This window comes from Anabrus simplex, chromosome 2, assembly GCF_040414725.1.
Source record: "Anabrus simplex isolate iqAnaSimp1 chromosome 2, ASM4041472v1, whole genome shotgun sequence".
In the NCBI taxonomy this organism is placed as follows: Eukaryota; Metazoa; Arthropoda; class Insecta; order Orthoptera; family Tettigoniidae; genus Anabrus; species Anabrus simplex.
Window position 1 is genome coordinate 134,149,729 of NC_090266.1, and position 24,300 is coordinate 134,174,028.

The window sequence follows — 24,300 nt, forward strand, 5'->3', positions numbered from 1 at the left end:
GACACAGGTAGGTCTTATGGCGACAACTGGATAGGATGGGCTAGGAGCGGGAAGGAATCGGCGTGGCCTTAATTAAGGTACAGCCCCAGCATTTGCCTGATGTGAAAACTGGAAACAAGGAACATCATCTTCAGGGCTGCCTACAGTGGGGTTCGAGCCCACTATCTTCCGAATGCAAGCTCACAGCTGCGCACGACCAACTTCACCAGTCAGTGTAGAAAATGTAAATGAGATCATCGAAGGAAAATATATTTCAGCATGCAAAAAAAAAAGACAACAAGAAACAATAAAACAGTGTATTTAAGAGCTGCTGCCAAAACTGCCATTCTGAACAACATTATAAAGAATTAAATTTTATAATGCAACTTATCCTTAAAAATGAATTTTCTTTTTTCCTTTATCACTGGAAATGTTGAATTGGCAATCATTTCATACATGAATCAAGTATACAAATATATATGCAATACTCTTAAAACAAAGGATGAACACTGCTCAGAAGTATGGTACATAGAGCCACAAGGTTACATTGGAACAATGAATAAAAAATATAATTTTTATACAAAAAATATTTTGAATTAATAATATATATACACATTTCAATAATAAGCCTAAATGGTAACTAGTTGTGTGTTTGAATCCTCAATGAAAATTCCGTAAGACCAAAACAATAGTTCTAGAATGTTTGAGTACCTGCTCAAGTACTATACTTGTACAGCAAATTGGCCATACTACAAAGCAGTGTTGTATGGGTAGGATCACTTATACATTAAAAAAAATTACTAAAGATCAAAAACGATAATTTCTTTTTACTCGGAGGTAGGCCTAAAATGCATTTTGTAGGGCCATACAACAGAAATGAATTACTAATGAAGTATGCCAGTCTATTGACTATTTACTTCCCCAGAGCATTTGTTTTGTTTTCCAGTACAAAACTGATGACAATAAACCATGCAAGTCAGACGGGATGAAAAATCACATCCTCAAGAAAGGCATGTCAGACATAAAAGTGTGGCATGCATTTAACAACAAAACATCTAAGCTCATGAGCACATCCGCTTAACTCATTACTGTTTTCCAGTCTTCAGGGCACAGCTAACCCTACAATATCCTTAATGCTATGCATTAGCTATTTACAAAGGATTTTTATTTTGTCTACACATGTTTATTACAAGCACATGACCAATGCCATAGTACTAGCTATATTTACTGTAAATGATGTTCTTTATACACTTTATGAAACAAAGGCTATGGTATCCATCAGGCATTTATTCATGAGAGAGGAACTAACTGCTACCAGCAAGGTTATTTGAAGGAAATAGAAACTGTTCCTAGCTAAATAACCCATGAGACTGCTCCATTATCTCATCAGCTACCATCACTACCCATGATAACCCCAGCCATGAGATTACAATTTATGAACCCTGTGATGACAACCAAGGAAAGAGACAAAGCTTTCACTTGCTTTTGCTGTTTTACCTTTCTCAGCCTCTTGGTAATGTCTGTTCCCTCTTTTTACCAAAACATCCTTATTCTTCTCAGGGTAATCTCTTTGATTCCTCCTTCACCTGCAATTTCATCCCAATGTTTAGCTTCTCAAAGATCTATTTACTAAAGAATAATATTTTACTCCCAAGAAGAAAAGTGCCAGGCTGAGTGGCTCAGATGGCTGAAGCACTGTCCTTCTGACCCCAACTTGGCAGGTTTGATCCTGGCTCAATCTGGTGTTATTCAAAGGTGTTCAAATAAGTCTTGTGTCGGTAGATTTACTGGCAAGTAAAATAACTCCTGCGGGTCTATATTCTGGCAATTCGGCATCTCCGAAAACCGTAAAAGTAGTTAGTGGGATGTAAAGCCAATAACATTATCATTAGAAAACAAAGCAACTGTTCACACATTCTGAAAGAAACCCTAAACAGAAATTCATGTCTACTGGACTTCTCTTTGGAAGAAAACAAAATTTAAGGTGAAAAACTTTTATGCAACCTTAAAGTATCATATTTAAACAATCATGTGAATTTAATAGTATCAGTCTGGGACAATGGCAGATGTTGAACCCAAATACAGAAACCGAAATCTATTAAAATAGGGCGAAAACAAAGTTCATATTCATGCATATGTCTTCTATCATTATATTCAAAATTACTTAGGAACAGCGCAATCAAGGAACATTGGTTAACAATACACAGCTGTTGTGCCTAACACAATACTATAACCACTGGCTTCAGTAACTTTCAGTTGAATGAAGGCATAATAAAAACATGTCCAGTAGTAATGATTGAAATACATTCAAACAATTCTATGATTTGTAAAGAGTGCAATATGTGCTTTCAGAGACTACTGAAATCTCTTATGTAGAGGGACAGCAACATCATACCATTAAGAATCAAAAATAGGAACTGAAAAACAGAACTGATGAAGAGAACTGAGAAAGAGAAAAAAGGAACTGAAAATAAAAGTTTGTGATGAGTGACACAATGTGAGAATTGCAAACAACTATTAAACTACCAATTAAACATATTTAAAAGCAAACATCATTCTCATAAAAAAAAATACACAGGACTATTTCAGAAAACCCTGCAGTACATAAATACAAACAAATCATGAATGAACAAGAATCCATGTGGTCAATATGAAAGTTAAGAACAGTTTAATACAAATAAGAAAACACATGAAAAGCAGTAACTTAGTACATAAAAATAAGACAATAATACACACAAAGAGGAGTTATCACACGGTCCAAATCTTCAGGAAATACATCGGGCTGAGTGGCTCAGACGGTTGAGGCACTAGCCTTCTGACCCCAACTTGGCAGGTTTGATCCAGACTCAGTCCAGTGATATTTGAAGGTGCTCAAATGCGATAGCTTTGTGTCTGTAGATTTACTGGCATCTAAACGAAATCCTGCGGGACTAAATTCTGGCACCTCAGCATCCCCGAAAACTGTAAAAGTAGTTATAATGGGATGTAAAGCCAATCACATTAGATTATTATTATTATTATTATTATTATTATTATTATTATTATTATTATTATTATTATTATCATCATCTCTTTCTCTCACCTTTTCTTGCAGGGTTATAATGCATGATAATTCTGGGGTGAAACAGTTCCCAGTTGTTGAGTTACTCTTCCATGATGCCTTTCCACCTTGAATAACCGTAATAAGACATGTACTAATGAAAGTGAAGGAAAGCAGTGGTATTTATACTACAAATGGAAGTATGAGAAAACCAATAAGGTGAGAGAGAGGTTTGCTGAATGTTCTGGGTGGAGGCAAAATTGACGCAGGAGTTCTAAGTCACAGGCGATGATACATACGCAGGGGAGACTTCCCAGGGCTAGTCCATTTTGGGCTGCTTTGCAGGATGGATTGTCCTGTGTGTAAGCTTTATCATAGCAAGGTGGAGCTCTTCCATATGCAGATGAAACTTGCAGGGGCGAAGGTAAGTCACGTTGTCACAGGTGTATGCAACAGGAGCAGTGTCTGATTCATTCAACCGGTGGGACTGGGAAGTGCTCTACCTCTCCCCAACCCTCATACTCTCCGGATTAAACACGTTAACATCGAGGTGAACAGTTGCTTTTAACTGGTAAGCTGCGGAAATGCAATATAATTATTTCAGGTGTAATGGGCTAAGAATGTGAATAATTTCATTCCTAGATGATAATCAAAGATATAATCTAATTTTCAAAGTTATTATTTGTGTGTTCCCTTATTGTGGTGATGGTTATTAAGTTGACAGTGGGGCATATTTTTCTTTGTTATTGTGACACATTGTTTTTTTCTTGCAGTTTAGTTGTGTGACAAGAACTGAATTCCAGTTATATGTATTTCTCTGCTAAGTGAGCCATGGTCAATAGAGCACTGTAGGTGTATTGTACTACTTCTTTCTGAAGTGATGCAACAATAATAGACTCCAATTCACATTATTTTCCTTGCCAATAATAATTGAATTTTGATTGTTTTGAAAACAGGGTGATAAATATCAGTGAAATTCCATCATCTGTTGTGCAGAGACGGGAATGGGCACCACACTGCACTCTATGAACACCTTATGAGAACACACAATACAACAGCAGATGGTAGCGGTAGTTTCGTGTGATGCCTTGAAGTTGAGAAGCCTGGACACAGTACACAGTACCCTTGAGGGGTGACATACCATATTTTGTAAAAATAATAATAATAATGTTATTGGCTTTACGTCCTACGAACTATATTTTACAGTTTTTGGGGGCGCCGAGGTGTCAGAATTTAGTCCTGCAGAAGTTCTTTTATGTACCAGTAAATCTACCGACATGAGGCTGATGTATTTGAGCACCTCCAAATACCACTGGACTGAGCCAGGATCGAACCTGCCAAGTTGGGGTCAGAAGGCCAGAGCTTCAACCGTCTGAACCACTCCGCCTGGCCCATATTTTGTATGAGCGTCCGTCACCCCATAACCCTTTCAGACCGTGTACGCACAATTGTGCGGGTTCGTATTTTATTTATGTCTGAGCTTATTTGACGTTTTCTTGGGGCTAGACCGGACTGCAGTGCTTGTGCGGGACACGTAGCATGTACTTCAGCTGTTTTTATTTAGTACTTGACCATCAGGGGAAAGGAAGAAGAGTTTAAATATACAGTTCATTAGCAATATGGCGGGAAGCAGTAATGGCTAAAGTAAGTATTTATTTATTGCATTCATATTAATCTAGAAGCTTTACTGAATATCAGAATATAATCTATGAAGTGTGTAGATTGTGTAGCAAACGTAAATTGTGAACTTTCAACATCGTACGTAATACCATGAGGTTTTGAATGTTGATACGCACATATGTGCGGGCTAGGTTTCCTTACAGCCAATGCATGCAGGAATGCTGGGTGCTGTCGCAAAAAGGACCGAGAAAGAAAAACTCGTACTCTACATGAGAAATGTAATGTATAAGATTTTGACTGTTTAAAATCGTTCCACACTGTAAAATAGAACATTTGATCATGTACATGTGCATATTCACATGTACTGAGATGAATTTTTTTATTATTTTATTTTTTTCAAGTAGTGAATAAAGTCCTGACACGCACAATTGTGCGGGTTCTGTTTTTCAGCCGATAGTTCTTACTTTGTAAAATAAACTGTAAAAACATGTATTTGAGAGCATTTTAGTAAGTTTTTGACGTTTTGACACCTCCAGATTTCATTCAGGTCTGACGACAAACTGCTGCTGCCGCCAAAAGGGCAGTAATATCAAAACTCCTCCTCAATGCAGAAAATGTAACGTTTACTTGTGTTTGAACGAAGGTTTAATTGTTTTAAATTATTCCCCACTGTAAAATAGAACATTTGATCATGTACATATGTTTATTCACATGCATTGAGGTAATTTTTCTTTTTTTTTGTAAGTAGTGAAGTAAGTCCTGACACGCACAATTGTGCAGGTGCTTTTTTTTTCAGATGTTAATTTTTATTTTGTAGAATAAACTAAAAATATATGTATTTAAGAGCATTTTAGTCAGTTTTTGACGTACAAACAAAAATTCACACCGCCAGTTTCCTTTCAGGTCTGAAAGGAATAAGGGGTGACACAGTCATCAACGTGTTACGTACCTGACTCTTTGACCTAAGATGAAGAGATTCGCTTCTGAATAGTTGAAGATGTTCTACAGGCAATATATTGTTTACAAACAATGTGACGTCATGGTCATGTGGTCATGACGTCATGGGGTCAATGACATCGGGTGCTGACAAGGTGGCTCTGAACCCGCCTATACCTACTACTACTACCACCAGTGATTCGAGGGAGCAATTTCTTGAATTTCTGCAACCCTATTTTCTACGAACATGTTCCATTTAGTAGGGCACGCATTTAACCAGTCTAGTATAATCGTCGAGTCAGTCCAAAGCTGTATCTTAGTGAATGGCATGTGTAGAGAGGCAAGTGTTTTCTTCAGGAAATGGGAGAGCAGTAAGACACCACACAATTCTAGTCGGGGAATTGAGACTTGCTTTAAAGGTGCGACTCTCGATTTTGCGCATAACAATCTGATAAGAAGATTATGCAGTGCCAACGGTATCCAAATCTGAACCGCTGGGAACATGTAAAACCTAGAACCTTATGTGTATGCTATGTATCTAGAAATTAAATGGTTACTGCTACTGAAAAATCCAGAAGAGTAACACTCCAAATGACAGCAAGAAGAGAAAGGAACATGGAAAGGGGTGAGGAAAAGATAAAGAGAACATTTGATTCAGAGACCAAAAGTTTCTTCATGACCTGAAAAGTTCAAAGTAAGGGAAGGAAAACCAAGACAAAGACAAAAACATAAGAAAAGATATTTTGTGACATAACTGTTTTGGAATGACAGGAATAGTGATTATGGGAAACATTTTGTAAGAAAATGCACTGAACAAAACAAAGATACATAGAAGGAACATGGAAATAGAGGTTAAGAGTATAGAAGTGACTGGACAAGTGCTCAACAGCTGGAAACATCTGCAGGAGAAGCATTTTCATGATAACCTAAGGTACATCATAAGGAAATGAGCACAAGCATTCTGATGGAATACTGAAGACATGCCTGGTAGAGTGAGAAAAATGTCCTTGAATTAACTGCATTTTAACTTTCTAAGTACAGGGTGGCGCACGAATAGTTGACACATTTAATTTTAGAATAACAACTTTATTTTTCACAGAACACTAATGAAATTTTAGACACAGGCATCTTGGACCCTGGAAATACATTTCACTATATCACATGTTCAATGTGGTCTCCATTGCGGCGGACAACCTCTTCAAGACGAGTAAGCGTGTTTCTGATGACTTCGCAGCACAGGTCTTCATGAATTTCACTGCTGAGTTGCAAGATCCAAGCACGCTTTTCAATGCGGCCTTGAGGTCTTGAAGTGAAGAGGTTTTCCTTCAAATAGCCCCATTAAAAGAAATCACAAGGATTTAAATATGAGCTTTAAGGAGGCCAGGAGAATCCACCATTATTGTTGTACTGAGGGTAACGATGAGACATTACACGATCACCAAATACTCCCCTCAAAAAATTAAGAACATCGTTAGCTGTGTGAGGTGTTGCATCAACCACTGCGTATGAATAGGGATAGCAAGTATTTTGAGGCATGAATTCATTCCCCAGCATATCCTTCTATCGCTGTGCAATAACTGTCTGACTGAAGAAAAAATGGTTCAATTAACCCATGTCTTGACTGACCTACACACAGACTCACGTTTTCCCCATACGTAGTTTTTTCGTGAATAATGTCTGGCTTTTCTGTAGTCCACAACCACGCATTTTGTTTATTAACTGCCCCGTTGAGATGAAAATATGCTTCATCAGAGAACCAACTGTTGAACAGTACTTCATCTTTATCTTGAGTCCATAACGCGTACTGCAAACTCTTCTGCCTAAGAAGATCTGTTAGCTTGTGTAGTACAGTCATTTTGTACAGGTACAATTGAAGGTCACCGTGTAACATTCTTGAACGGCGCGATATTCCACTTTCTCTTGAAGCTCCCCGTGTTGACTTGTGTGGGCTGCGCTGCATAGCGACCCTCAGCGCAGCGATGTTTTCAGGAGACCGAACTGCTGATGCACGTTGTCGCTTTTCTTCCTTCACACTGCCTTGTTCTTCAAAGTTACTGTATAAGTGAAGGACGGTGTTCCTTGCTCGTGCCCACCTAGTCTGAAATACAGCTCAAAATTTCCTTTGTGTTGCTTTAACACTTTTTGATTCACAATAAAAGATAACTGTTTTAGCGCGCTGCTGAACGGAGCGTCGGCAGTGGTCGGCCATGGCGGAAAGCTCACTGGAATGCAGGCATTTGGAGACAAAGCAGCAGTGTCACCTCAAGAGTTATTTCCATAAAACAGGGAAGGTGTGCGCGAAATTTCAACAACATAGTACATAAGTTGCATTGTATATTTGCTTTTCAAATGTGTCAACTATTCGTGCGCCATCCTGTAGTTGCTTTCCGTCTAATCCCATGACCTGTTGCATGTTGCTTGAGGTTATTTTTCGTAACTGAATATTCATGGACCAATATTTTGCTTTATCCATATCTCTATAATCTTTGAACTGCTATTGGGATTTAGATCTTTCTATTTGCTGTGTTAATTATTTCTCACACTATCAGGTAAACTCCTACCTTGCCATTATCTCAATGAAACACTTTTCCCCTCTGCAGTCAGCTGTAATCAGCCTGCTACAATTTCAAAATCTATGTAGTTTGCCAACACAAATCCACCAGCACTCTAGTAATATGATCATCTGGAGAGCCACTCTACTTCTGTTTTACAGCAATGTTTGTAGGAAAAATTTTGGAGCCGATAATATTATTTTTGTTGGGAATGTGCTATTAAGTACCTTACTATTAAGTAAGTGCTATTAATTCTCATGAATTATCTTAGAAGTCCAATAGACAGAAATCCCTCATTTGAACTACAAGGAGTAATATCATGACCTAATTTTGTGGAATGACATTAACAGACGAATAAGCTTGAATGGAGTTAAATTAATAAATTAAGAATTGCCAACATTAAATACATTTATAACTCTTAATGTATACTTTTAATAGTATACAAGTAAAAAATTTCAACATTTGAATGCATGAAATTCTATCACCACATATTACATCTCGCAATGTCTGGTCAAGAAGCAAACAATTACTCTCAAAGTTGAGATACAGTATACAGCAAGGCAGGAAAAAGAAAGAATAAAACACTTAATGGCTGGTCTGAAACATGCAACAGTTAAAACAATGGAAACTAAAGGCTCTCTGCATAGATTAAATGTCTGAAAAATACATATCTCAGTTATTTCTTGGCTAAACTATCTCGTATGTATATATGTGTATGTATATATATATATAATATATATATTTTTTCAATAAATCCTGCATTCTATCATCAAGATCCCGCAACTTTTCTCAAATCCAATGCTTAAGATGAACTTGCTGCAACTTTGGTAGTGTGTCTTTTAACACACACAACAATGGGAACGTAAGAACACAGTGCGATTCTTGATTTTGCACAATGTTTGAAGCAACCTCGTATCTATGATATTCTAGATGAGCCTTCATGCAATTGCAGCCCTTTCATTAGCACTTGTTCACATCCGGTGGGGTAGGGAGGAACTCATCTGCTCGTTTATGGTCACTCAGCGCCTTCATCGTGTAAGTGTCGTGAGGCAGCTCCGACTTCCTTCGAATGAATGGCTTCTCCTTGTTGCGCAGTTTGCGAACCTAGACACACATACATGAATTTTTAATTATTACAATGCATTCAACAGTTTACAACCACAATCTTTATTCTAAAACAACTGAACTCAAGGCAAATGAGGGAGAAAGGTTATGTTATTTTGAAGAGAACTGTAAGATAAAGTTACGTTCTGTATGGGAAACAAGACTTTTCACCTGCAGCAATACGACACAATTTAACCAAGTAGTTTCATTGGAGTAAAGTAATAGGAACAATAACAGATTTGAAATTGTAAGTACATTAACTTCTTTTTACAGTTTGCTTTATGTTGCACCGACACTAAGTACATTTAACAAAATTATATTAAGATTTTTCTACATGCTGTATAAACTATTTCTCATCTTCTTTGTCCTCACTTCAACACTTCAACAAGCAGCCGTGGCCTTAATTAAGCCCCAGCATTTGCCTGGTGTGAAAATGGGAAACCATGGAAAACCATCTTCAGGGCCGCCGACAGTGGGGTTCAAACACACCAAACATTTTTATTGTTTCATAAACAAAGTTACCATATTTCAGCATTTTCAGGTTTAAGATTTATCCACAATTTGAGACTATTTTCACATGATGAAAACACTCACTTGCAATCAACATTATATACAAGTGACGGCAATACTTTAGAAATACTTTTGCTGAAGACATTCAACACACAATCCTAGGAGCATCACTGCATTGTTTATTTCAAAATTTTCCCTACACTGCATTGTTTATTTCATTATTTTCTCAAAACAGACCTTTGTACATAAGACATACCCTTGAATGACATCTTGGATGAATGTCATATAAAAGGCATTTAAACATTGTGAAGTCAACAAATCCAATTTTCTTTCATATGGACAACAACCAAGGCAGTGACATCAATGACATACAACACCACAACTGTTTTATATTAGTTTTATAAAACTTTAACGTGCACAAATTAATTTCTTTTTTTGCTAATTGTTTTATGTCGCACCGACACAGACAGGTCTTATGGCGACGAAAGGATAGAAAAGGCCTAGGAGTAAGAAAGGAAGCAGCCGTGTCCTTAATTAAGCCCCAGCATTTGCCTGGTGTGAAAATGGGAAACCATGGAAAACCATCTTCAGGGCTGCCGACATTGGGGTTCAAACTCACAATCTCCCAGATGCAAGCTCACAGCCGCGCCCCCCAACCGCAAGGCCAAATCGCCCGGTAAATTATTTTAATATCAAGTACAGAATTATGCAACATTCAATATGTATTAATGCAAAAGACTGACAGGATAATTTATAATAATATGGTTATAATGAAAGACGTGTTTGTATGGTGAAATTAACCAACGCCAATATTACTTTTTATAGACAACAATGATCAAACAGTATCATTAACATGACGTAAAATACAGTAACCAACTTACATTAGTGTCATAAGAATTTTAACGTGTGCAAGTTATTTTAATAAATCAAGTGTAGACTCATGTTTTATTCAATGTGCATCAATGCACTCAAAGAACAGTTATGTGTATAATTTGTAAGACATTTGTATAAGCTAATTAGTTTTTAATATTATTTTAATATTATTATGGTTGTATGGCTGAAGATGGCTCAAGATTTCAGGGCCGAAACTAGTATCATGCGTATATTTAATATATAACTGTGTACCAATTTGAATTGTACTGATGAGGAGGAACAACCACTAATGCTATATTTGTTAACAAAAAAGGAGTACTGTTATGAAAATGTTGCAAACTTTGGGATGGGAACACTTGGGAAATAAAGAGAGGAGATGCTAGACTAAGTGGTATGTTCCAAGATGTCAATCGAGAGATGGCGTAGAATGACATAAGCAGACGAAAAAGCTTGAGTGGAGCTTTTAAAAGTAGGAAAGATCACAATCTATACATATAAAAGAACATGTCCTGAATGACTGAGTGATTCATCATCGCCGACCCAAAACTACTGGACATAAAGAATTGAAATTTTGGGGATAATTCATATTAACATATAGGTGCTCGCTAAGGGAGGATTCTTTGGATATTCCGGCGCTAAGGGGGTGAAAAGGGGGGTAAATTTTTAAAATGGGGACATCTGTATCTCAAAAACTTAAAAGTTTACACAAACAAAAATTGGTATTTGAAATCTCCTTTAAAAATAAAGAAAAACATATTTTTTTGTTTTCGGAAAATCCCATTAAGGGGGCTGAAAAATGGGGGAAAGCGTGTTGAACACCTTTTATGAGGAGACTTATATCTCAAAAAGTGAAGATGTTACAGACATGAAAATTGGTATTTGGAATCTCCTTTAAAAATAAAGAAACACATATTTTTGTGTTTTTGGAGTATCCGATGAATACAGGGTGAACAGGAGTGACAAACACAAACGGGGTGAATTTTTATAAAGACTATATCTGCAAATTATTTCAGACACGCAAGATATTACAGATTTCAAAACTGATATTTGGAATTTCCTGTAAAAGTAAAGAAACATAATTTTTTTTGGAAAATCCACTTAGGGGAACTGTAAAAGTGGGTCAATTTATAAAATCAGCATATCTACAGTATATCTCCAAAACTTAACATGTTGCAGATGTGAAAATTGGTATTAGTAATTTCCTTTAAAAATAAGGAACTTGGGGGAGGGATCAACTTAGTAGGGGAGATGAATTCCTTTTACGAGGATACATAAATCTCAACAACTGCAGAAGTTACAGTCGTGATATTCGTATCTGGAAGCTCTTTTAAATAAACTGGTACTGTACATTTTTGGAAAATCCACTTAAGTGGGAAGTGTGAAAGGAACTGAAAAAAATTTAATTCTGTTTCTGGAGAAACTTATTACATGTAACTAATGTCATGATTAGACCCATATTGAATTTGCTATAATATGCTTACATTATTGTGATTTTTTATTCCACCTTTTCAATACAATTGCTTTTATGTTGTTAGATCATAATGCTACAACACTATTTTATAGGGACATGTTTCGCTTGAATTTCAAGCATCCTCAGCCTATATAATCATCTCAAGGTGGAATAAAAAAAAATCACAATATTGTAAGCATATTGGAGAAACTTATATCACAAAACTGAAGGTTACAGACATGGAAATTGGTATTTGGAATCTCCATGAAAAATAAAGAAACACGCATTTTTTGGGTGGGATGAAACCAACTTGATGGGCAGGGGTGGAGTGAAAAAGGAGTTTAATTCTTTTCATGATGATACGTATATCTCCAAAACTGAAGATGTTACAGACATGAAAATTTGTATTTGGAATTTTCTTTCAAAGTAAAGAAACACGTAATCTTTTGTCTTTGGAAAATCAACTTAAGGGGGGTGAATTAATTGAGAAATTAGTTTAATTCTTTGTATGAGGATACGTATATCTGAAAAACTAAAGATGTTACACGTGTGAAAATTTGTATTTGGAATCTCCTTTAAAAATAAACACCCAATTTTTGGAGGGGGAGAATCAACTTAACGGGCTGGGGTGAAAAAGGAGTTGAATTCTTTTTGTGAGGATACTTATATTTTTATGTCAAAAACAGAAGATGTTAGAGGCATGAACATTTGTATTTGGAATCTTCTTTCAAACTAAAGAAACACGTGTTCTTTTGTATTCGGAAAATCAACTAAAGGGGGGAGAATGAATTGAAAAATTAGTTGAATTCTTTGTATGAGGATACTTATATCTCAAAAGCTGAAGATGTTAAAGACGTGAAAATTGGTTTTTGGAATCTCCGTTAAAAATAAAGGAACTTGCACTTTTGGGGAGGGGGAATCAACTTAACGGGTATAAAAGGGGGGGGATGAAAAAGGGATTGCATTACTTTTATGAGGATACTTATATCTCAAAACTGAAGATGTTACAGACGTGGAAATTAGTATTTGGAATCGCCTTTAAAAATATAGCAACACGCATTTTTTTTTTTGAAAATCGATGTAAAGGGTGTGGGGTTGAAAATAATAAATAAGGAGTTGAAATATGTTTATGAGAATACTTTATCTTAAAATTGAAGCTGTTACAGACATAAAAGTTGGTATTTTGAAATTCATTTCAAAATTAAAAAAAAAAACAAAAAAACATTGTTTTCGAAAAGTCCACTCAAGGCGGGAGAGGGGTGGAAAGAAGGCAGGAAGAAGAAGTTGAATTATTTTTATGAGTATACATTCATCTCAAACACTGAATGGGTTACAGACATACAGACATGAAAACTGGTATTTGGAATCTCCTTTAAAATTAATGAAACACGTATTTTTTGTTATCGGAAAATCCAGGTAAGGGGTTGAAAAAGTATCATAAAAGCGGCTGAATTTTTTAAATGAGTACCGGTATATCCACATTATATGTCAAAACTTAACATGTTAGAGACAAGAAACTTGGTATTTGGAAAGTCCTTTAAAAACACAGGAACATGTACCTTTTTGTTTTCGGAGAAGGCAGTTAACGGGAGGGATGAAAAGAAGTGAGAAATAGTTGAATTATTATGAGGATACTTATATCTTAGAAACTGAAGATTTAACAGACGTGAAAATTGGTATTTGGAATCACCTTTAAAAATAAAGAAACATGTATTTTTGTTTTTGGAAAGTACGCTTAGATGGGGGTGGGGGTAGGACTGATCAAAGGGTTGAATGCTTTTTATGAGGATACTTATGTATATATAAAAAACTGAAGATGTTACAGATGTGGGAATAGGTATTTGGAATCTCCTTTAAAAATAAAGAAACATGTATTTATTTTCTTGACTTGAGAGAAGACTGTTTCTCACATGTACAGTTCTATGTCGCATGGTCGTCTTAGCCCCAAAAGGTAATACCACAAACATGGTTTACAAAGAATTTCTGGGGTAAATGAAACTCACCTTTTTTTGCTTATTTTTTTAATGTCACACTAACACATCGAAGGTTTTCGGCGACGGAAGGGTCGGAGATTGGGAAGGTAGCGGCCGTGGCTTTCATGAAGGTACAGCCCCAGCATTTGCCTGGTGTGAAAATGGGAAACCACAGAAAACCATCTTCAGGGCTGCCGACAGTGGGGTTCGAACCCACTATCTCCCAAGTGCCTGCTCACAGCTGCGCGACCCTAACCGCATGGCCACTTGCTCAGTAAACTCTTAGTCTTAGTACAATGCCGAGGAATGATTACTTTGGTCAAATTATGAAATCCACGCAAGCGAAGCCACGGGTAATTGCTAGTATGAAGATAAAGTTGGTATTCATCCTTGCTGCAACTAATTGGTCTCCATCAAGTAAAAAGTAGATCAAGATCAAACCTGAATCTTATGAATATTATACATTTCTGGTAGACTATTGATATATTATTCACTAATATATTTTAAATAAGTTAATTTACCTAATAATAACTCTTATTCTAATTAAAATAATTAATATGACTGACAATCAGTCATCAATGATCTGCTTTTAGAGCTGTTGCCCAGGTGGCAGATTCCCTGTCAGTTATTTTCCTAGCATTTTCTTAAATGTTTTTAAAGAAGTAGGAAATTTATCGAACTTGTTAAGTCACTCCAATCCCTTACTCCTGTAAATAAATATTTGGTCCAATTTGTCATCTTGAATCAAAGTGCAGCAGAGTTAATGCAGTGAGCTCACAGTTAAGATCAACAGTATTCTGTAAGTGAGAAGTCTGTAAAACTTCAGCCGTATTCACGCAGTTTTATAAGGAGATGATGTGGAATAAAGCATGCAAAACTTATGTGGAATTCCTTTTAGAGAAGAGATGTGTTCATTGCCATGGCCAGGGACCCACCAACCCACCCCAAAAGGCACATTTACTTTTATAACCTAACGAAGAGTAGCGCACGCCACTTTCCATTGCTAGAAAGGCTACGCCCATGGCAATTGGCTGTTGTAAAATGCGTTGTTACCTCATTACCATTAGTGATTAGAAGCACATAGCGTTGCCAAGACGCGAAGTATAAAAGCAGTGCAGGCCAATGGTGTTTTCTTATGTAACTAGAGGTCTAGGGCCGCTTCGCAGCTCTAACCTGAGGAGACCCCGTTTGCATGTCTTCATATCACTGGTTTTGTCCAGATCCTACCCTAACCAATCCAGACCAATGGTCTTATCCAGGCCCTACCCTAACCAATGCAGACCAATGGTGTTTCCTCAGGTAACTGCCTATGCTCATTGATGGTCTAGTTCCTAAGTAGAGTGGTTGGTAGTATTGTGCTTCGCTTGATCACGTCGTCTGTGAGTCATCTGTGAGAAATAAACATAGGACAGTCATACTGCGCACAGATATTGGCGATGCAAGCGGTAACCATGGTACTAATGTTGCGTGAACACCACTGAAGTTTTAATGAGAAGTCGGCTCCAGGACAAAACAATCTCCACACTGGTCTGTTTTCAGACCAACTTTGCTGCATGAGAGTGACAGCTGGGTGGACCGAGTATATCTTATTCATAAGTCAGAAGCAACAGACATGAAAGTAGCGAGACTGATTGCTCTTAAAGACAGGTATGAACAACGGCAGGAGGGTAATCTGAATCGGGATATAAATTAGGAGTGAACTTGATGGATGAAACTGCATGTAAAAATCTGTTTCAGTAGTGGGGTAATGTGAGGCGAATAGAGGAGGATAGGTTACCTAGGAGATTAATGGACTATTTTGTGAAGGGTATGAAAAGTAAAGGGAGAGTAAGACAATGATAGTTAGACTCAGTTTCCAATGATTTAAAGATAAGAGGTATGGAAATAAATGAGGCCAAAGGCTAGTTACAAGCAGAGGATAATGGAGTCATTTGGTAAATTCACAGAGGCTTGCAGACTGAACGCACAAAGGCATAACACTCTATAATGAAGATCAATGCATGTATATTTTACTTGAGTCACAATAAACAAATGAAATTTTTCGCAGGGAGACTTGCACAATTTACGAATTAAATAATTTCATTTCATTAACACATCCTTTGAAGCATCGGAAGAATCAAATTTAGAAAAATTGCATGTCCCTGCATGTTATGAAGATGCACAAGGAATGATCAGGATGGAATGTGAAAATTGAAAAGAAATATAGGTAAGCATGGACAAACCACTGGACTATAGCAGTAGAAAAGTGGGAAATACTGTGGTAGTTGTGGTAGATAACTATGAAATAGTTTCCTCAAAGTGTTTTCTATTAGCATGTAGAGAAATGTCAGCAAAAATCGTGTAATGATGGACTCGCTTATTCAGTGAACCTCTCCAGTCCTTATGGGCAAATAGGGTTGAAATTGACAACGTTTTACTATTTCAGATGCTGCTCCCTATACTGTAATTATGATGAAGGTAGCATAGGGCCTGTTTGTGTTTACACGAAGATCCTGGCAATTTAGTATTTCTAATTAACATTCATACCTTATTCATTACAGATTTTTACCTTACGCCATCTACTTATGGAAATTTAAAGTATTACTCGAGTGTTTCTGTTTGAACTTCTTTAATCATCTGTTTACAAGTTGCCCTTGACAGCACTGCTCCGTTCATTGGTTCATGTTTCACTGTGCCACTCGCTGCTTGCAAGCAGCTCTCCCTCCTTGTTTGTTTTCTAATTTTTTGATTGGAGGCTTTCCTCCACATCATGGTGCTTCATCAACGACAACTTTGTTTAGTACTGGCTATTTTATTTAATATTATTTACAATCTTTCTTTAGTTATTTATTGAAAATTTTGTACAAATATTCCTTTAAGGCTTACGTCTGATTTTAAAAATTATATTTAGTTTATTTCTGTTAGGTAATTCTACCCTAGTGTCTTTCAGCTCTATTTTCTTCACCTTGCCTGTTTTGAATAAAAGGGGACCCCTTCTGCATTCAAGAAGTCTGTTCCTGGCTGGCCGCCTTGCCTGCCTGCCGGTCAACATTAATAACCACGCTGCTGCACTTCGTTTTGGACTATGATTTTTTCCCATCACTCATTATGCTGGTTTGGCGTTTGTTGGAACCAGCTTTCCTCCTTACTCTGTCAAAGACATTTCACCATGAGTTCCAACCAACTTGGCAACCCTAGAAGGTTTGCCTTTGGATAACTAAAGCTATGGTTTGATACCTTATTGATCTTAATTCTTTTAATCAAAAGAAAAATTACCCTATATTTGGAGATTTTGATTTATCAACGTGTTCAGGATTGAAAATAACTTTTAAACGATTGCCTGGGGATCAGTTAAGCATCTGTTATGGCACTTCGCCAGTTTTGTACTTTTTTTCTCTGTGAACATTATGAAGGCTGTGTCTCTTTGAGTGATCACTAATGCAAAATATTTTGCAACCAATGTTGCTTTCTGTTTCATATTTTTGCCAATTTAGGCAGCATGAAAGTAAACTAACCTTTCAACTCAAGTGCTGTTTTCGCGTCAAATTCTTATTCCTTTTTGTTGTGTAATTTACCGTATTTTGTGTAATTTACCGTATTTACTCGTGTATTAGACCCCCTGGCTTTTTGAGACAAAGAAAATGAAAAAATAAATCTTGCCTATAAGACACCCCCAACGTAATTCGTCAGAGAAAAATGACAATTCCGCTTCGAAGGGAAACTGGAAAATTTATAATGTCCAATAACGGACCATTTTTATTGGTATTATAAATTTACTCATTCGGAACAAATATTTCTGATTCCCTATGGGAATCAACATCTATATCATTTGATGGCCAAGCAGGCATCAATTTTTGTTAGTGAGACAAAGTCTGTCATAGTGCATTGGCACTGCCGGTGGCTACAATTAGCCTATGCAGTGGCCTCCACGGTGTGCACTAACCATGCGTCTTGGTACGTGTGCTAGGTACCAACTGATGAGCCCAGCCTAGCACATGGGGGCGAAACGCTGGCAGCCAGGAATGAGTTAGCTGGAAAATTTATAATGTCCAATAACGGACCATTTATACTGGTATTATAAATTTACTCATTCGGAACAAATATTTCTGATTCCCTACAGGAATCAACATCTATATTAATTAGCTTTACGTCGCACCAACACTGATAGGTCTTACGGCGACGATGGGATAGGAAATGCCTAGGAGTGGGAAGGAAGTGGTCGTGGCCTTAGTTAAGGAACAGCCCCAGAATCTGCCTGGTGTGAAAATGAGGACCACGGAAAACCATCTTCAGGGCTGCCGATAGTGGGGTTCGAACCCACTACCTCCCGGATGCAAGCTCGCAGCTGCACGCCCCTAAGCACACGGCCAACACGCCCGGCGCCAAATGAATTTTTTTTGTAGTTGCTTTATATTGCACCGACACAGACAGTCCTTATGGCGACGATGGGACTGTAAAGGGCTAAGAGTGGGAAGGAAGCGGCTGTGGCCTTAATTAAGGTACAGCCCCAGCATTTGCCTAGTGTGAAAATGGGAAACCATGGAGAACCATCTTCAGGGCTGCCGACAGAGGGGTTCGAACGTACTATCTCCCGAATACTGGATACTGGCCGCACATAAGCGACTGCAGCTATCGGGCTCGGTACCAAATGAATCAAACCACCAGAGTTTAAATGGGGAAATGCACAGTGGAGTAGCACATCATCTCGCCTCACAAAGAGAAGACTGGTTTCATTTAGGATCATGCTGTCAAATCAAGGTCATGTTGCCTGCAGGGAATCTAGACATCCGAGCTTTGTTCTAAAGCTTTAGTTCTGTATTGGTGTTTTCACAGTTCAATATTTGCATTGACGTAATCCTCTTTCTGCTTCCATCAGGATGTAGGAAAATGTTCCTGGTGTTGTTCTCTCGAACTCATGAAATTTATGTCTGCCTCTCTTTACCTACTAGAGAGGTGATGAAACTCCCCAAGCTCCTGCCAGTCTTTTCTAATTTATAAGATGAACAACAAATCTCATTGTATCACTTGCATTCAAAAGTATAGAAAGCTTTGAAGCTAACGAAAACTCATCTTCACTACTACAATAGCTAAGGACCAGATTTTAAAAAAAATGCATATGGGCATATGCAAATGCATATTTTTTTGGTGTTTTTGGATTTAATGCATATTCTAAATACTGTATAACATCAATCTCAGTAAGTTACATATATTTGAAATTAAGTATAACTTAAAACATCTCAAACAAAATTGGTTTCGCCTGGGTGTTGGACAACCCTTGTAAGTAACTTTCTGAACAATATAGTAGTATTTTACGCAAACACACTGCCTGGCTATTTCAAGAAAGGAACGGGATGGGAAATTCCTTTCACCATCTGAGCAGCCAGTAGCCCAGGGTAAGGTTTTTTTTTGCTAGTTGATTTACGACGCACCGATACAGATAGGTCTTATGGCGACGATGGGACAGGAAAGGCCTAGGAATGGGAAGGAAGCAGCCGTGGCCTTAAGGTACAGCTCCAGCATTTGCCAGGTGTGAAAATGGAAAACCACGGAAAACCATTTTCAGGGCTGCCGACAGTGGGGTTCGAACCCACTATCTCCCGGATGCGAGCTCACAGCTGCGCACTCCTAACCGCATGGCCGGGGTTAGTTTTGAGAGGGGTTTCTTCAGTTAAGTGTTACTATAGTCCTTACTCAAAATGTAATTATTAAATCTGTGGGCGTCAGGTAATAGTGATTATTCAACTGATGACGTCGTCTATTGTCAAGTATGCCCGAAGGAGGTGAAATGTGAAAAGAAATTTCAACTTTAACAACATGCAAAAATGACTGATTACAGCAAAGGAGGGAAAGAAGAACAACACCCATCAATTACTTCTTACGCACGTAAAACGGAAGCCTCCACTAAACACATTTTCAGCCGATCTTTGTGAGGCTTTAGTATACAGCAATATTCCATGGAGTAAATTAAACAATTTAGTTCTACTATCATTCCTGAAGAAATAATGTGTAAACTAAAATATCCCAGGACTAAAGAAGATTCAAACAATTAGTCAGTACCTGAGTGGAATGAGAGTGTCTTTGCCAGATGAAGGTTCAGAACCTTCAGTGCCAGTGCATAAATTTTGGCCCATCACTTCAGTTGATATAGGGAGGTCATTCTAGGCCTATGAACTTATTTCAAGACAACAGATGTAATTTGTGTCCAGAAAACGTTGAAAAACTTTCAGTTATCAATTTTGATGCTTCCTTCTGCATTGAATGATACATTTATAAAGTGAGTGAATAAAATTAGCTTATTCTTAAGTGCATATTTTAAAAATTTTAATGCATATTTTCAACGTTTTAGTGCATAATTGCATGCATATTGTTATCATTTTTAGTGCATAAATATCCAGTCCCTAACCATCACTTATCACTGTAACTTTTGTTACTGAGATCTGAAGGAAAAATTAAATACTGCAGTACCAGACCACAATGAAACATTGATTTTCACTTTCAGTTCCACTTAACAGCAGCTATTACAATTATTGGAAAGGCTAGCCTAATCATAGTCACTTTTCAAATGAAACAAAAAGGGTAGGCCACAATCAGACTGCACTGCGCTGTGTGATGTGTCAGCAGCCTCACTGTGTGATCATCTGATTCTTGTGGCATTAGTAGTAGTAGTAGTAGTAGTAGTAGTAGTAGTAGTAGTAGTGGTAGTAGTAGTAGTAGTAGTAGAAAAGAGAGAGAGATGTGCGAGCTGCTTCACTGTGCTTTTACCTCAATCAGCAAAAATAATAAGTACATTGTTATTGTCGATTATCAATTTTATCAATTTTATGGTTAGGACACAGTAGGCTATCCTTGCTCAGCAATATTAGGTCATCTGAGCTCAAGGGCGTTTCATATTCCCCTCCTTTCACAGCTCCTCTTCTTATTTTCTATCTCATTTCAACGGTCATGTTCATCATCTCCCTTATCAATATGGACTGATGACCATCAGTTTTGCACTTTACAAAAATGAATATCCCTGCCATTTAATGTGTTACCATGACAACTGAACAACATTTCTGTGTCAATGACATTTGGCGTTGATGTGCTTAAAATTATAAATTTGTGAACATCTACGTTATATCCCACAGAGTAAAAATGCATGGGGCATAAATGATTGGAAATTGTAATTTTTATACAGTGTTTAGGTACATCAAATACTTCCAGAGATATTTGGAAGTATGTATGAGGTCCAAAGCGCAATAAATATAAAACACCATAAATTTGACATTTCCAGTTTTGGTCTCCTTAACATTTCTACGCCACTGTATTATAACCAAATAACATAGAGCCTAGTGCACACCCTTGCTATAACTGAACTTAAATACTACGTTTCAAGAATTCTCTTCAACTGTTTTCCTGTGATGTTCATACAGACAGACACAAATTAAAATGTACCTATTTTTGATTTTTATATACTAATCAAAGATAAAAATGAAGTACAAGGGAAAAATTTGCAGTATACAGACAAAAATAATAATATCATCCCTGGAAAGGCAAAGTGTCATATTAGACAAATTAGACTAGTATTGACTAGTTTCATATAATATACAACGGGTGATTGTAGCCGTAGCCTTGGGTCACCACATCATATGTACTAGTAAGTGTTTGACTGGTGAGCGGGTAGGCTTCCTTCGCTTCAAAAATTTATAATAAGAACAAATTTAAGGACATCTCTCTCTTAGTCCAACCCTTCGTAAGGGTGTAGTGGCATCACGCGACAATTCTTTTGGTGATCCTCCTCCAGAAGTCTCTGCTTTGGGCATGGTGACTTGCTTGCTGTAAGCTCATCCTGGTCAAGTTTTTGATCTGGTCCATCCATCGTAATGGCGCATGCCCTCTAGGTCTTCGGCCTTCGACTTTTCCCTCTATGATAAGTATTTCCATTGCCTCCTGTCTTCTGGCAATATGACCAAAATATCCGAGTTGTTTTTGGTTGATAAGGGTCGACAGTCTTGTTCTGATGCCGAGCTGTTGCAGGATTGGTTCATTAGTATGGTGTGCTGTCCATGGTACTCGCAGTAATCTCCTATAGCACCACATTTCTAGAGCATCAATCTTGCGGCGATCCGCAGTCTTCTTCGTCCACGTGATGGAAGTGCCCTTCCAGATGCGAGTAAGTTTTGCTGTTGAATTTCTCGCAATCACAATGCGCTTGCGGATCTCAGGTTCACAGTCTCCAGTATTTGTGACAATAGATCCTAGATACTCGAAGTGACTGACAACCTCATAATCCGCAATTCTTGTTATGGCAGGTCTGTTGTTATTAAAACGGTCTACAATCATCACTTTTGTCTTTTTATTGTTGATTTCAAGACCATATTCTCTGCTTTGCTCGTCTAACCTAAGGACATGACGGAAGTTTAATCCGCTCTGCTTAAAATCCAGTCCAACAGCAGCAAAGCACGACTTCATTTTGCCCGATATAATCAATTACACAATTAAATCCTAAGGTGTTATACAATTTAATGATAAATCAGTTTATCCTAAAAAGGGTTTTAACAACAAGGCGAAGATTTTAAATCTGGTAGCATGATGGTTGATTTTTTTAATGGGCCTACGCTTAAGTGGGTTACAACAGAACAAACGGTAACAAGAAACATTTTATCTTTGGCCGACTCTTCTAAGAAATCCATCTGAAGGAAAACCAGTTAAACTTTTTGTAAGTGTTTTAGAGTGTTCTATTATGTTTTAATGTGTTCCATTCCAACAAACATTATCAAGAAATGGACAGTGTGTGTATATGGATTAGGGATAGTGTTATACTGTATATGATTATGTTTTATGTAAAACAGAATAATGTAAGAACTTGAGATATGGGGAATGTTGATATTGATATAGAAATCGCTGATGAAGAGAGTTGGGGCTCCCAAAACATGTACGTGTGAAACATTGTATAAAATCTGATACTGATATGTATATTGACAGGGCGGACCAAACAATCACCTGTTGTACATTATAAAGAGTCATAAGCAACATTTTTGTCAAAATTGAGGATACAATGTTGATACGTCAATCAGACTCAAGTGCACATGCTGGCAAAGTATCGTAAGCGTCAAATGAATCTAGAGGGTAAAAACAACGTAAAACATGAAATTATTGTAACCTCCATCAATAATATACAGAACACCAGGTTATCTTAAGTAACAGTTATTACATCTTAAGCACCTGAGTAATTTGCATACAGATTATTGTAAGTGAAAAGTTTTAATTCTGGAGGGAACGTGAGATGCGTTAGTTTCATTGTTCGTGACTTGTTGGTCGTTGCTATAGTACACGATTTATAACTGCCTCAAATAAATTTGGCACTTGAAACATACGGCAAAACCTGTTGGTGGATCTATCACATGTTGACTAAGAAGCTAGTATACTAGTGGAATGTGCAAAAGAGGGGCATGAAGGGAAGAGAAGGGGTGCTTCTTGTGACTTGACAGAGCAAGTATGGTGAGTGGCTAAACAAATCGGTGCATTGTCAGTACTGTTCGTGCATGAAATGAATGATGCCGCTGAAAATTCTAAACTGAAGTTTGCGACAACAAGAGGACAATAAGTAAAACTCTTTCAAGATTAAAATTATTATGTCCACCTTTTCAATACAAATATAGTTTTTAGTGATTAAATTCTACATGAATTATAAACACCAGTTAGGGACATGTTTTGCCCTAGTTATGGGCATCTTCAGCCTAATACTAATCTTAATGTTAAGAATTAAAACTATAAACATTGGAACTTAATAGTAAACTTAACTTAATACTAAATACAATGGTCTTATGCTTTTTACATAGTTTACAATATATACAGTATGTACAATATGTACATTAACCCATTCCCGTACAAAGATCTCTCCGTCCGCGCGTAGTGTTTATTTCCGGACGCTCCTAGCCGGTTTTGTTTGTGAAAGGGTTTGATATTGGTAAGGTAACCTCTTGACAGATGGAAGCACTGTTTTATTTCATTGATGTATTCGATAAGCACTCCTGTGCAGTCATTCTGTGGAAAGAGTGACCTGTATCTTAGCAACCTCATCGTAAGTCATGTCCAATAACGGACCATTATATTGGTATTATAAATTTACTCATTCAGGACAAACATTTTAGGTTCCCTATGGGAATCAACATCTACATCATCTAACCAAGGTTCCGGTTTTGTAACAATTCTTACGACTTAGGCGACCATAACAATTGAAGAAATCCCAACTCACACTGTGATAAATCTCTAGTCAATACAATTTGAGAAACCCCAATTCACGCT

The 24,300-nt window shown here is 37.3% G+C and overlaps 1 protein-coding gene across 4 annotated transcripts in view; it reads right to left on the minus strand.

The window, feature by feature from the left end:
• Positions 1-281: 281 nt before the first annotated feature.
• Positions 282-24,300, minus strand: part of LOC136863938 (serine/threonine-protein phosphatase 2A 56 kDa regulatory subunit delta isoform) — a 766,800-nt gene continuing 742,781 nt past the window's right edge. For 3 of the 4 annotated variants that reach the window (XM_067140384.2, XM_067140386.2, XM_067140385.2), the window contains one exon: positions 282-9,231. In XM_067140384.2, the coding sequence (XP_066996485.1) occupies positions 9,088-9,231 (144 nt within the window). In that variant the 3' untranslated portion in view covers positions 282-9,087. The remainder of the gene's footprint in view (positions 9,232-24,300) is intronic. The other variant, XR_010859229.2, reaches the window with a different exon arrangement.